The 14,931-nt window shown below is 42.7% G+C and overlaps 1 protein-coding gene across 1 annotated transcript in view; it reads right to left on the bottom strand.

The window, feature by feature from the left end:
• Positions 1 to 7,097: 7,097 nt before the first annotated feature.
• Positions 7,098 to 14,931, bottom strand: part of RNF128 (ring finger protein 128, E3 ubiquitin protein ligase) — a 37,769-nt gene continuing 29,935 nt past the window's right edge. The window contains exons 3-7 of the mRNA XM_009331007.1: positions 13,133 to 13,204; positions 12,500 to 12,582; positions 9,812 to 9,908; positions 8,798 to 8,966; positions 7,098 to 7,305 (exon numbers count right to left, since the gene is read on the bottom strand). Of these exons, the coding sequence (XP_009329282.1) occupies positions 7,187 to 7,305; positions 8,798 to 8,966; positions 9,812 to 9,908; positions 12,500 to 12,582; positions 13,133 to 13,204 (540 nt within the window). The 3' untranslated portion in view covers positions 7,098 to 7,186. The remainder of the gene's footprint in view (positions 7,306 to 8,797; positions 8,967 to 9,811; positions 9,909 to 12,499; positions 12,583 to 13,132; positions 13,205 to 14,931) is intronic.

Here is a 14,931-nt window from a genome sequence, read left to right as displayed (position 1 = left end):
CTCGGACCTCCCCAATAGGCCTCCAGCGTGTCCTTAAAATGCCTTCATAAAGAGGCTTGAGTACTTTTTTGTCGTCTCTGCCAATGAAAGAAGTCCCTTTTTCAATTTTGGCCAAATGTTACTCCATTTTCAGCCCAGAAGATAGACATCCCCAGAGACTTCGTTTAGCTTTCATGTTTGTTTTCTTGTCAGCACTAAGCCTTACGCTGCAGCAGGAGACTGAGGAACAGAAAAAACCACAGGAAAAACCTGCCACACAGGGAGGGGAGCCATGACCACCACCTCCACCAACTACAGCACCCCAGTCACAGCGCCCATGCACGTCCCCTCCCCGGTTGCAGGCCACACCAGGAGCCGAGGAGCAGCCCCACCAGCTGCAGAAGCAGACATACGGTCAATGTTGCCTATTTACATTTCATGTTATAAAAAGACAATCTGCCTCATTGCTTCCATCACCCAACACGATTCAGCGCTAATTTGGAGTAGAGTAGACATTTTGGTTGCCTTAACAACAACGCTTGACTCATGGTGTCAGTTTTTTCATGATTTGTCTGCAAAACCTTCGGCATTTGTCCTCAATGACTAGCTCTTCAGATTATTTGCACACTGACATTACCAGTTGTTCTGCACTAGAATAAATCAATCTATCCTGTTAAGGAACAAGACAGCGGCTTTCATACTCGTAGGGACTGCACTTGAGTATTTGCTCTTACTAACATCTTCTGTTGTTGTCTCCTCCTGATTTAAAGAGCAGTTCTCTCACAGCCAGGTTTCAAAAAAAATCGGGTGCTGGAACTATTCTGCCATGTGTACCTGGCAGCCAAGGATTTCCCAAGGCTGTGGGACGACCTCGGGACTTGCTTTCCACGAGCACTGGTCAGCACAGCGTAACTCCCAGCTCCCCATGAAGTTACGATCACAGCCACCCAGCTGCTCAGTCCACTCATTACTGAGCCCCCTCTCTTGCTGTTTCTTCTCCAATCTCTTCACTACGTCCCAAAGAGCTCCAAATGTGTCCCTGAGGCCTTACACTTGATAGCGCTCTGCTTCCTAAGTGGTATCTTTTGGTGCTGACCAAAAACACAAACAAAAACCTTCCAGGAGTGGAAGCCCCACTGCCTCCTCCGCTCCAGGTGGCTGGTGCTGGGGACTTCTCAGAGTTATCGCCTTTTCCCACCTCCATGCAAGATTCAGTCCTGGTCCTCACACAATCCATCATTCGGTACAAATGGAGTGAGTGGGACTTTCCCGTTTCCCAGGAACTTCTCTGCAGTTTACTGTTCTGTCAGATCCTTCCCTTAGCACTCTCTTTCCAGCATAATTGACCTTCCTAAGATTTTCAAGAATAATACTTTAGTGATTGTGCATCATATAAAAAATTCAGCACACAGTTGTTTAAACTCAGCCTCTACTTTGAGCTCTTTCTAAAAAAAATTATGCCCATTATGCAGTAACTATAGGTTGTAAACGTGGCACTTTTGCTTTATCCTGTCTTCCTTTCATCCCTTTTAACAGTCCCAGATGTACTTCACTACCAAAAATGCTTCTGCCAGATTTTGCCAAGCGCTCACAGAAAGACGTTTGGCAATGCCCATCCAGTTCCAGCTGCATAACGAACCGCCTAGCCAAAGGCACCAGTGTGAAAGCAGAACCGAGCGTGCAATCACATTTAACTCACTGGAAGGCTTCAAAACTGGATGAACTGCACTGGTGTGAGACCTTTTTTTTTTCTTTTCTTCCAATCACTCATTGCACCACAGCAAGAGAAGCTGTAGTATTAAAGGGTTTTACCTTTGGGACTGAATATAGATTTAACTAATACTAATATTCTTTTTACCTGTTTTTATAACAGAGTAGGAAGTGACAATTTTCTGGTGCTTTACCTTTACTAGAAAGGAAAAATGAATTAAAAGTCATTAGCCAGCATGTGGTAACTAATACAGATAAAACATTAATGAGACAAGGCAAACAACTCCTAGATATACTAGCACATTGCTCTTCATGAGGCAGTTTCTTCAATCCCCCCCACTTGAAGTGACTGAGAGTAACAGACATTAGCAGATTCCTGGAGGTTTACCAGCTGAACTGATAGAGTGATTCCTGCACGGATGCTGGTCTTCTAAGAGCATTCCCAGAGAGAGTGTTTACCATTTAATTTTCCCCAATTAGCCAAGCCCTTGGATAGGAAATACCTATTAAGGCTCTAACACAGGTCTTCTAATTCTGATGCTAATTGTAAGGAGAGATGCCCTTGGCATTTCCGACCCAGAGCTTCGCTTTTCACGTCTCACACACGCCAGACATGTTAGGACATACGTTGCTTTCTTATGTAAGATTCAAACTTTGTTAATTGGATAAAAATTTAACAGTAAAATGCTACTGCTTCGAAAATGTTTATTTTGTTTTCCTCTCTCTTGGTTCAAGGTCTTGAATGTCTGTCTTTTTTCCAGTTCCCTCAGGCACTGGATTCTTAACCAAATACTATTAAGATGCAAAGACTGCCCCTCTATCGGCTTGGAGGAATTTATTTATAGGCACTTAAATTCTTTCTTAATCAGCACACAATCATCCTACAGTCTAATCAATGTATTCTAGAGCAACAGAGATCCATTTAGTGCTGCAGAATTTTTCTTTCACTGCATTAAGGCCTCCTAGAAATGGTAAATTACTTCCCTCAAGTAACCACAGCCAAGATTATATAAATAGAAAAATAGCTATATAAATAAATTTTGGCTTCACTCTGTATAACCAACAGTTCAACAACCAGTGCAGAGAATTACATAGTTGTTAATTCATAGTGGGTGAACACTGGAATTTGGTTTCAAGTTTCCCTTAGAGCCAAAATTAAATTGCCAAAGCCAGTAGATTTTCTTTCATCTATTCCAAAATACCAGCCATTACACCCCTGCGGGAGTGGAACTCTATGCCAATCTGCACAGGAAAAACATCAGTCTAAACCTGGCTGAAAAGGCAGGGCTACCTTCTGAGCTGGTGTATGTTAAACATGGAATGAAATTACCTTAAATCACACAGCCAAGGTAGATAGAATAGAATAGAATCATTAAGGTTGGAAGAGACCTCCAAGATCATTGAGTCCAACCGTCAACCCAACACCACCATGCCCACTAAACCATGTCCCTAAGTGCCTCATCTACACGTCTTTTAAATACGTCCAGGGATGGGGACTCAACCACTTCCCTGGGCAGCCTGTTCCAATGTTTAACCACTCTTTCAGTAAAGAATTTTTTCCTCACATCCAATCTAAACCTCCCCTGGCACAACTTGAGGCCATTTCCTCTCGTCCTTTCGCCAGTTACTTGGGAGAAGAGACCAACACCCACCTCGCTACAACCTCCTTTCAGGTAGTTGTAGAGAGCGATGAGGTCTCCCCTCAGCCTCCTTTTCTCCAGGCTAAACAACCCCAGTTCCCTCAGCCGCTCCTCAGAAGACTTGTTCTCCAGACCCCTCACCAGCCTCGTTGCCCTTCTCTGGACACGCTCCAACATCTCAACATCCTTCTTGTAGTGAGGGGCCCAAAACTGAACACAGTATTCGAGGTGCGGCCTCACCAGTACAGGGGCACGATCACTTCCCTGCTCCTGCTGGCCACACTATTTCTGATACAGGCCAGGATGCCATTGGCCTTCTTGGCCGCCTGGGCACACTGCCGGCTCATGTTCAGCCGGCTGTCGACCAACACCCCCAGGTCCTTTTCCGCCAGGCAGCTTTCCAGCCACTCTTCCCCAAGCCTGTAGCGCTGCATGGGGTTGTTGTGACCCAAGTGCAGGACCCGGCACTTGGCCTTGTTGAATCTCATACAGTTGGCCTGGGCCCATCGATCCAGCCTGTCCAGGTCCCTCTGCAGAGCCTTCCTACCCTTGAGCAGATCAACACTGCCGCCCAACTTGGTGTCATCTGCAAACTTACTGAGGGTGCACTCGATCCCCTCATCCGGATCATTGATAAAGATATTGAACAGAACTGGCCCCAAAACTGAGCCCTGGGGAACACCGCTCGTGACCCGCCGCCAACTGGATTGAACTCCATTCACCACAACTCTCTGGGCCCGGCCGTCCAGCCAGTTTTTTACCCAGCGCAGAGTACACCTGTCTAAGCCAGCATCTTACATGCAAACATTAGTGTATATATAGCAAAACCCAAAATTATTGCACAATAACAGCAAGCTTGCATTGCATTTCAGGAACAACCCTCTTCCCAGGCACATTCCTGTTTGCCTCTTGCTTAGAGGCAAGTCTATCACGCCATAGTGCGCACATATACATAACAGAGCCATTCAAGCCCACAGCATCAGCAAAAAAAAAAAAAAATTTTTAGAAATCTGCTGCACAGTGCTCTAAGCAGGGTCAGCTAAAGACAGCTGCTATCCATGGAAACTTGAAAATACAAAGTGAGAGTGGAGCTTTGAAATTTCTTTAAAGCAGGTAGAACTGTAGCAATGTTCTCAAAGGGGAAAACCTCTGCAGAGTTCAGTGAAATACAAAAATGTTTATTTCAAAGTCCAACAGCAACAGACCCAAGTTCAGTATCATAGACTCCATGCATGAAATTTTCACACTTTAATTTTTAAACAAAAACCCTTGCATAGCTAATATTTACAAATAGATCTGCACACACAAGAACATGGCAGACTCGCAGGTTAAGCTCCAAAACCAGAGAAGCATTAAATTCTTCTGCCTAGAGGTAGCTCAAATACTGTTCAGGTACAAACGCTGCATTTATTCCTTTAGGAACACTTCACATTTGATACAAGAATCTTAAAAACCTTCCTGAGAATTAGTATAAGTGCCTTGAGCTCCAAGCAAGCCCACATCTTGACAGAACACATACACATCATCTGATCCTACAGCAGTACGAGCTCACTGACATGAACTGCTGCATCCCCCAGTACTCCACTAGTGCATTCCTTGAGAAAATGCTGTGCATCCACCTTACCCTTAGAAATATCAGTACTGGAAAAAAGGCAGGTTTATTGCCCTTAAGAGACAGTAAATAGAAAGGCTTGAATCCTATAAACTAAGCAACCCAAACATATAGATTAGAACAAAAGAAAAAAGCCAAAACACCTTTCAATGCACTGAACTGATCTGAAGTCCCCCTGGTTTTTTGATGGTCAAATTTTGTTCTTATTAAACACAGAAGACTGGCATGATTTCATGAGAGTGTTCAGGGGTTGTATATTCACATGCTTGGCTGTTCCTTTCTCTGCTTTGCACCTCAGACATAGAATAGAAAGGTGATCACAGCAAAATACAGCTTCAGAGTGAAGCCCAATTATGTTCAGCTTTGAACTTGAGCCCGTAATCAACCAATGCTTCCTAAACTAGACTTGGAACTGAGCTAAAAAGAAGCACAAGACTAACTACTACCAAACTGGCCAGGGGAGTGACAAGTTTTTACTACATCTAGTAGTATAGTACATTTAATTGTTTTTAAAATGCTTTGTCTTACAAAGCAAGCATAAACTTTTGAGTAAGGGAGGGATGCTGAGCACCCTGACAGAGGAAAGTGAGATGCAACCTGTCTGATCTGAAGAGCTCACGTAAGACTGCCTTGTGCCGAGCATGCCTAAAATAACAGTTCAGAGGTGTATCAAGCAGCTCACAGAACACACCCTAAGATGCTTGGTTTTTCTTTGATATAGAGTACAGCTACTAGGCTTACGCCTCGCAACACAATTTCAATCCATGTAACAGTAGCACCCTGCACATAACAAGCACTCCTTATTCCAAGTAGTTTGAGCAAGCCCTGCTGCTTTTCCGCCTCCCAAAACGAATGAGTTTTGGAGTTGTGGGACAGGGCAAATTCAGCATCTGTTTCCATATAAGAGCTGGTAATCAATATTTAATGTCAGTCAGGGTCATCAAAATATAGTTTTATTTACATTTTCATATTCAAATTCAATACAAATCATGAAATATTTACAACAATTTTAATTGTACTATAGACAAGAAAATGCATTGCTTTTCCCCTCCAGATTCAATAGTACTTTATCGCGGGCTTTAAGACAAAGTTCTGCTAACATTAGAAACAAGCCATAGATAGAGATTAAAAAAAAAAAATAAAGTGCATCTGTAAGATGTCCTTAGTTACCTTCGCTGGGCAAGGCCCTACGCTTACTATTGAGGCACCCAGTGTTCCTCCTCAACCCCAGTTCAACTCCCCACGGATGGCAGACATCTTCTCCAATCAACTGTTATGTTTACAGGACACCAGCTCTCCCTGCAGCTTTAGCACACAGGCAAGACAATGCACAGCAACAGTCCAGCATTTTTCAGAGGCTGGGTCATTTTCTGAACAAAACACAGCAGATCCTTTGGGAAGAATCTATCTTTTCATCATTAGGTTCTATCTTCCTGAAGTCATCCCAGACTCTCGCAAAGCCAGGACTCTGGCATTTTGCTGGTGCTAGAGATGGTTAGAACTCCAAAAATCACGGAGGATCTTTCAGACTGTTTAATATTAACAGGTTTGAAAAGTTCCTGCAATTTTTCCCTTTACAGTATTGTGCAAGTCAGATTTGGCCTGTCAGCTTGAAGCTCTCTTTCTTCCCTTTAGGAATGTGTAGCTGGCAGTTGGAGTTGAGAGGTAGAGAATCAATGGGTTTACCAGAGAACCAAAGACACTGTGGGCAAAATCCAGTTTGACAAGCATTAGTTTGTACTTTCTCCTATCAAATTAGTGCACTGAAATATGAAATACAGGGTTGCTTTAAACTAAACTGTGTCTGGTAATTAAGTATTAGACCAGATCAAAATCAATTTGTTTACAATGAAAATCCACTTGAATTAAAAACAATAAACAACAAAAAAACCCAAGTCAAAACAATTCTTTATGTTGTAGCTGTCTACTGGGAATCTTCTCCTTAAAGGACTCAAGCACTGAAGAGAAGCTTTGCTGAAGGTGGAACTTTTGTTTTAGTGTTAAAACCTGACGTTTTTCTTTATATTTAAGACAGCTTTATCTGAAGAGTGCTAAAACTAAATTCCACATGGGAGATGCAGTTTTAAGAATGGCAAACCATACAATTATGATTTGAACAAGTCTATTTGATCTCAGCATTGCCAAGGCAATATTTTTCTGCTGCAGTCTTGCAATGTTTGGTATACACACGATGGCAGTAGGCAGCTCCTTGCAGAAGGCTTACACCATGTTGCTGGGCGTGCTCTTAGGACCTGACTTCATGAACTTGTGTTTCATCTGCCTCAAAACTTGGGTTGTCAATGTGTGGAAGGACATTCACAGCTGAGGGATGGGATTCATTGTTTACAAGATGCATGTTGTCATCTGTCCAGAACAAAACCAAGAAAAGACAAGTTAAGAAGTGTCATAGGCAAGCTTTACTACCTTAAAGCAAGCCATGCTTGCTTTATTTCCACGAGCCCACTGCAGTGGTCTTTTCCCAGCACTTTTCCTGCAGAGTGGGAAATCCAAGGCCATGCTCCAACTACAACTCTTCCGCTGCCCCTCATTAGTTTGTGAGCCCATTCTTGATTACTACCTGTCATTTCTAGAGGTATCTGTTTGGCTCTGGAGTTCACTTCTCACTTGCTCACCTAGGCTGAGCAAGCCTAGGTTGTGTGCTCAAGTGGCAGAAGGCCATGTGAGGCTACGAAATCCAACTATGAAGGAGATTGGCAATTCTCATATAATTTTAGGGCTGCTGAAGACAGGCATCAGGAGCAACTTCTAGAGACTAGGTTCAGGATAAACTGTGGGACACAGGCTGATTCAGAGGGGGAGCCTTCTCCCTACAGACTAACCTTGTTAGGCTGACGTTAGTGTGCCCTTGCCAGTCAAAGTGAGAATACCCGGTGGCCTGAGCCATATAACTAATCCAGCATCACTTCAGTTGCTTATAGGGATGTAATTTCAACTTCTGATGTTTAGCTTATAGGAAGTGGCCTCTGCTCTACTGGGGTGCCTAAATGGGGCACTCCCGTACACACGTCACTCACTGGAGCAACATGTCCCACAGGTGGCAGGCAGCAAATCCCACGGCTTTCCTATCAGCTAGGCTTCCCAAAGGAAATCTAAGCAGACACAGCCAGAGCATCCCTTTTGCCTCTGAACGCTGCCCCACTTACTCCTCTTCCCAAGGCCATTCCACAATCCAGGGGATAGTTACTTTTGTTTGTTTACCTGAAACCTTTCCATTTTTAAAATCAACAGGAACACTAAGCGTGTGTTGGTGAAGTTGAGCACTAAAAAGACATTTTCAATTAGTTTGCTCTTGTTCAAGAAGATAAGGTATTTGGAAAAGCTGATAGTCTTTTCCAACTAAAATTTTCTGAAAGCGTTCAAAGATGACTCAGCCTTGGCAAAATCTGAAATTCAATTGAAGTATTTGTCATCTCTATTTTGCACCATCTAAGCTAGAGCAGGACTAACTCACCAGAAGTTTTCTGTAAGTAATTAACTACTTAAAGCAGACAGACCTGGTGGCAAAGCAACTCTCACTCATCCAAATGAAATCTCCAAAGAGACAACGAGATGAGGGACATCTTCAGAAAAATCTCTTTGGCCTTTAAGTAGTAAGTCTCTGATTTTCTACTCTTTTCATAGACTTCAGTTTTTAATTTACATTTCGGTTGTGTTTCATTTGAAAACAAAGACAAAGTGTCAGAGCCAAGTCCTAAAACAAAAGGTAAGATTAAGATTACCCTGAAAAACAAGGTATTCAAGCACTGTGAGATGTTAAGGCAAAACCCCCTAATTCATAGCAAAAGCAACAAAGTGCAATGCAATCTAGCAAGACAGACGAAAACAGTAGACGCACTTTCTGATGGTGCATGTTCCTCCAGAACAGATTCATCTGCTCCTTGTACAGAAGCATATCCAGATGATGCTGTTTCACTACGATTATCCTCTTCATTAACTGTAGGGACATTTGATGTCTCACTGGATACTGTGGTTTGCGCAGACTCGGCCCCTTCTTCTACATCCACCTTTGTGAAAGAAGAGAAAAACAGTTAAGTTACAACTTTGTAGGAGGCTGTTTATTTCCAGGAGACCAATGCCTGCAAGGACTGGAGTCTAATGCACTTTTTACCCAGAAAAAAAAAAATTGAAAAAAGCGCTGCTGTTAACCTCCAGGATCATAGGTGAAAACCAGTTACTGCCTAATTGAGCGGGAAGTTCAGATGCAGCTTCTGCATTCTTCAGCCAACTCTTCCCGTTTACTGCCCAGTACCAGGAAAATAGATTCTTCCTTCCACTCAGTGCAGACCTCCCTCCCCCAGGCAAACTCCAGCATACATTTTAGCTGGTCCAGGCAGCGTCAGGCATTGGCAACAGCATCTTCCCCTGGCACTTGCCACAAGGAGCAGTTGCAGAACATATCGGAAATTCCTTACGTATCCTAGGAAGTCATGTGCCTCCAGGAAAGCCACACATGCTAACACATTCACTTTTCACAGACTCCGGGTACTTAGTAAGTGAATAGAGGCTGGTTGCAGGGACAGTATGAGCTGTCAAAGTCTGCCTAAAGCTTTGAGAAACACCCTTAGCTGCAAGCGCAAGAGCTAAGAGCAATTCTTCAGTCATGCATTACAATCAATTTTGGTTGACATTCTGCCCAAGGCTTTAGATGATACCAACTCAGACCAGGTCAGCTGCAGGCTTTGCTAAAGGGGACACGGCAATTAGTCCTGTAGCATCTCGCCACTGACGCAGCAATGCCTGTGCTTATCACCTGCGCTCTAGAGGCAGCAAGAAATAGCTCAATATGTGGTTACTACACTAGCATAATACCGATAATGGCATCTGCCACTAGGACAGACTACTGGCTTACCTCAACACCCAAAACTTTGAGTATGTCACATTTGCACATCGGGCATGTCCTGTGTTCCAGAAGCCAGGGATCAATACAGCTCTTGTGGAAGAGATGGCTGGTGGAAGAAGGTAACCAACAAGTTAGGTTTCACACCAGGAAAACTGTTTGTGGCAGCTATGAAGGCCCATTTAGAAACACCGAGAATTTATTCATTCTAGAATGGATTACCTTATTTTGCCACAAGTTTCAGTTGAAAGTTATGGATAGCTGATCTCTCAACCTGTGGCTGGTTTATGCTTATTACTAACTCTATACAACTTGCTAGAATTCAGCATTATCATCTTTGCTACATCAGTCTTAAGCTTTTTTTTTAATCTGTGTACGATACATTCCCAGCTGATAATTTAACTAATAGAAATATTGACATCTCAGCCTTAGCTTTAAGGTTAACTTCTGTCACACAGATGCAGATGGCTAAGTAGCACTTGTTTCTGTTAAAACTACATAGAAAAATCATCTCAGAGTTATGCCCTCAAGATAAACTATACTCCCACACATTTACTTTGTCTGTGCAGTCACTGTGTATTCCAAATGGATATTTGGCAGGCTGTGTATTCAAGAAAGTAAATATAGTTCAGCCATTATAGATGCAAATGTGTGCTTCTATGAAGACACTCAGTTCCACAATGGGTTCGAATTAGGCCACAGATTTAGGAGGATGACTTGAAATCCTGTAATCTGCCTGTTCCCTCAGCCTGAATAGAAATAGCAAGGCAGACAGACTCTATATTAATCAGAACTCTATTATGAGACAAGTGCAGAAATCACCACATCCAGTGCTCAGTATCCTACACCCCAGTATACCACCAGGATTCTCCAATTCAGCCCACACAACCAGCACCTCCTTCCAGCTGCACCAACGTAATGTCTAGAGCACAACCTGAAACTTCCGTGATGTGTGACTATTTTAAGTACTTGGACTTAATACTGGTCTTGTGTACCTCTGCTACTATAAATGCCTTCAGTTTGACTATCTGGACAAGAATGCCTTCTGCAAATACACACGCCCCAGATACTTAGATACCACTGATATGACTCACAGAAGCATTCAATTGCTTGTTTCTTTCATGGATATAGTTAAATGCTTTCAACAAGTAGAGTCTCAGTGCTGAGGTCAACCATCAACTTCTAGTACGTTCTTGCAGTAAATATCAGTTTATAACTCACGTGAGAGAGAATTTAATATGGTTGATACTGGCAGAGGTCACCACTGGTGAAGACTATCAAGTAAACACAGTCATCTTAAACTAGTGCCTCTTAGAGCTACATTTGGGCCAAAAGAGGAATGAAACATCACAAATGTATGTAAAAGCAGTCTCAGAGCAAAGCATAATGCAGCAAATTTGTGTATGAAGAATACATTCAAAGGAAGTTACTCCCCTCTTAACCAATTAAATCATGCTTTGTTCGCAAGTTCACATCAGGGTTAGCAGGGTTTATAGGGAAATAATGAGAAGTCAGGTCTCCTATCAGCCAAAAGTATCTAGAGCCTGTCTAAATGCTTCAGTACTCGTGGCACTTCATTACTAAACAGGACTACCCACGAGCAAAAACCTGACAAGACAACTGAATAATCATTGACACGCGTGCCTGAAAGCTTATTCAGTTTTGTTTTTTTCTAAACTATTAAGCATTAGATCAAGGAAGCTTGCTGGTAACACCTTAACAGGCCAACTTCTTGATATCAAAACAGCTTAGAAGTCCTACTGCTTGGGAGCAGGGAAAGCTTTGCAAAATTAACCTGGTGCAAAGGTAACCCCAGCTCAAATTTGACAGTGTTTGACAAATAACACTGCTCAGCACACAACGGCAGCTACAGATTTTTCCATTCTTTAGAATTTCAATTTTTCTACATCAAAATTTTTCCAAGTGCTTTTTTGTAACCCTCCCCAAGGGTTACAAAACCTCTTCCCATACAAAATTTGTGCAGTTCATATCGCAGCCCTCTGATTTTAGAAGCTTTGCCAGAGCAGTCCCATTCAGCAGATACAGGGAGAAGTCCCACAGAACAAGTTTCCTCAAGCCCCGAAAAGGCTTCATTGCTCATCTTAGGAGCAATCAAATTAAAGTCTTAGTGCTACAATACTGGGCTTCCACAGAAGCACAGCAATGAGATACAACAGTAGAGAATTCTAGAAAAATAAACTGCTGTAGCTCTATTTTGGTCTCTATTTCAGATGATGCATACAAGAATAGAAATGCTTTCTTCTAAACTACAAAAGTTAGCATGGTTTAACAAGTTTAATGGGAGCACAACCCTCTTAGTAACCAGTAATCTAAGTGACAAGAAATGGGCATAGTTTTGCCAGTTATCTGCAATTTAGAGGTAACATTCTTATACACCAGCAAAGGAAGAAATCTTTGAAGAGCCCTGGCATCCCCTGGAGAGGCACTGTGGTCTGCCAAGTTATACTTGTCAATCCACTCACAGGGGAAGTTATGAACACAGGCCATCAGGGCACACTACAAGTGTGTATTTACACAGTTCCTGTTGTTCAAAACACTGTTTGACAGAGATTCAAGAATTCTTGCTGTGCAACAGCTTGATTAAAGTTTGATCAGCTTTGTTAACATAGCAGAAGGAACAACTGGTAAGAGGCATGCTTCCAGATTTTGAATTAAGGGGCAGTTTGGAAGACAACTTACTTGCAAGTCAGAATACGCACTACTTCGTTCGGCTTGTACAGCTCAATGCACACAACACAGCTATCTCCATCAGGACCAGTTTCCTAAAGCGGTGAAATAAATTTACAGCGTTAACAGACATTGAAAGCTTCCTTTGAACTACAGTCAGATTTACTGCAGACAAAGCATCTAGCTAAAGTAATCTAAGATGCTCCTGTATATAATCTTATATAAACACATTGTGCGGATTACTCATAGTGAAGCTGACACTTTAACAGAAGCATTGGAAGTTTAATCCCATGGTTTAGAAGTGCAAACCATGATTGGATTATTTGAGGCAGTACTGTAGAGGTTTAGAAACTGCTACCTCCAGTTTTAGTTTACCTTTAAGCATCCATGCTGGCAAGTTAGGACCTCTCACCTCATCAAGACTACAAGCAAGCAGCTAAAAAAGTAGTATGATTTATAAGAATGTGCAGATTGGAAAGTCTTGCAACCCAGAAAAGGGACCTGGTCTAAAAGAGGAACCATCTCTGCAACAGACAGTTACTGGCTCAGGGAGACTTCTGCATCCTGCTCCAGTACTAAGCACCACTCTGGGTTCTGTGCAAAGGGTGTGCCATCATGCTCGGAAAATTATAGGATCAGTCATACCTTGTCCCCTTGCTTCAGGGTGCGCAGCTGTAACTGTTCAATGGCCTTCTTGGCCCTGGCCTTTAGTTGTTGCTGTAACAGAAAGCAGTCCTGGTTAGACACAGTCATTTTTCTCTTAAGTGGTGGTTACTAATACTTACCAAGGTGCCTACTGCAAGCAGGCCCCAGTTTTATATCCCAGATGTTATCAAAACAAGCCAAGTAAGCATGACCATGCTATTTAGAGACAACGTGAAACAGTTCCGGGACATACTGATGTGGTTATTGACTCTGGGTGACACGCCAACAAGGCATTTGCATATGCTTTGTTTTTACCTAACCTTTTCATAAAGCACAGGAATTTCAAGGGTTTCTTTTTGAAGATGTAAGATAATACCTTGATCAGATTAGACCTAGCCAAAACAAACAGAAGCCTTCAAATCGACTTGGTACAGAAGACTGAACATTGAGTCCAACAATCAATAATTTTAACTACTCACTTTATGACAACTTCCTGCCATAAATCCTGATGAAAGGTGAGATTCTTTACCAATCAGCTCAGCTACCAGCTATGCACCCTGAACTAGTCCTCTACCACGACTGCTTTACAGAGCACACAAACAGCTCAGGAGCCTCCTAGCACAGACCGCTCCTGTCAAAGTGGAAGAACACAGTTTTATCTCAATATTGGTTCAAAGTAACATGCACAAAGGAAAAGAGAAAAAAAAAAAAAAGGCTCAGAGCTATTTCTTCCCCTCCCCGTGACACAAGGTGTGAAACAAATCAAATGACTAGCCCCAGGTGGATTACAGGGCAGCTTTAATGAAAGCAGAGGAGGAAGCATTCCCCTTCATGCAGTAATTTGCTTGCTGCTGTCAGGATAGCAGGGCAGAGATGAGCAGACAGCAGAAGCCCGGCTTGCCTGGCAACTGTTGCTGTCCAGCTGTCACTGCAAAGCATTTAATTAGCACAGGAGCCAACATCTCTGTTTAAAGGTCACAGGTTGGTGCTGTTCCACCAACATGAAGAATATGACTGTCCTCTCCCTCTCCAGTGCATTTATTGCCTCAGGACACAGAGGCGTAGCAGGCAACTCTGGCAGCGCCGTCCCAACACAGCACTTAGGGACAGACGAGACTCAAGTTTTGCAGCTAACCAAAAATCCTCCTCCCAATTCAGCTGCTCAGTGTGGGAACCCTGCACTGCTAGCTTTCCAGCATTACTTCCCTGTATCCATTTTAGTTCAGTTACAAGAACCTTTCCTGGGATGAAGGTGCAGTGCTGGTGGCACAAGTACAGAAGGAACAAGTGGGTGGAGGGCTGCTACCGACACCTAACAAACTCAGCAAGAATTAGTAATTCAAGTCTGCATAAGATTCCCTGGGCTGAAGCAGTTAACGGCAAACAGGTTGATTATATAGTCTTCTGGGACCCTGTCAAACAGTTTTGGTGCAAAATGACCTATTTGTATATCAGCATTGTTTTGGAGTCCTAAGATATAGCATCAATGTGCACGCTTTTAGGAGTTTAATAGTTGATAGCTATTAACAACTATCAAGGAAGAGATATATACAGTCCAAAGGTGAAGGATGCAAACAAGTTTTCAGGTATATTTTTAGGAACGAGAACTAGACAAGTTTTCTTTGAAGCTTGTAAAGTTCTTCTGCTGAAGACATCAACATATGTTTCTGTATGTCACTTAAGGTTAACTTTAGAATGATGTTCCCCTTGTCAGTGTTTCAGACTGAAGCCAGAGAAGCAGCCACATACTCATCTCAGTAAACACTGAGGCCCCAAAAAATTTCAGCAGCAAATGTGGT

The sequence above is a fragment of the Pygoscelis adeliae genome, unplaced genomic scaffold (genome assembly GCF_000699105.1).
Source record: "Pygoscelis adeliae isolate BGI_AS28 unplaced genomic scaffold, ASM69910v1 Scaffold100, whole genome shotgun sequence".
Lineage (NCBI taxonomy): Eukaryota > Metazoa > Chordata > Aves > Sphenisciformes > Spheniscidae > Pygoscelis > Pygoscelis adeliae.
Note: the sequence above shows the minus strand (reverse complement) of the source record. Positions and strands in the feature narration are given on the sequence as shown.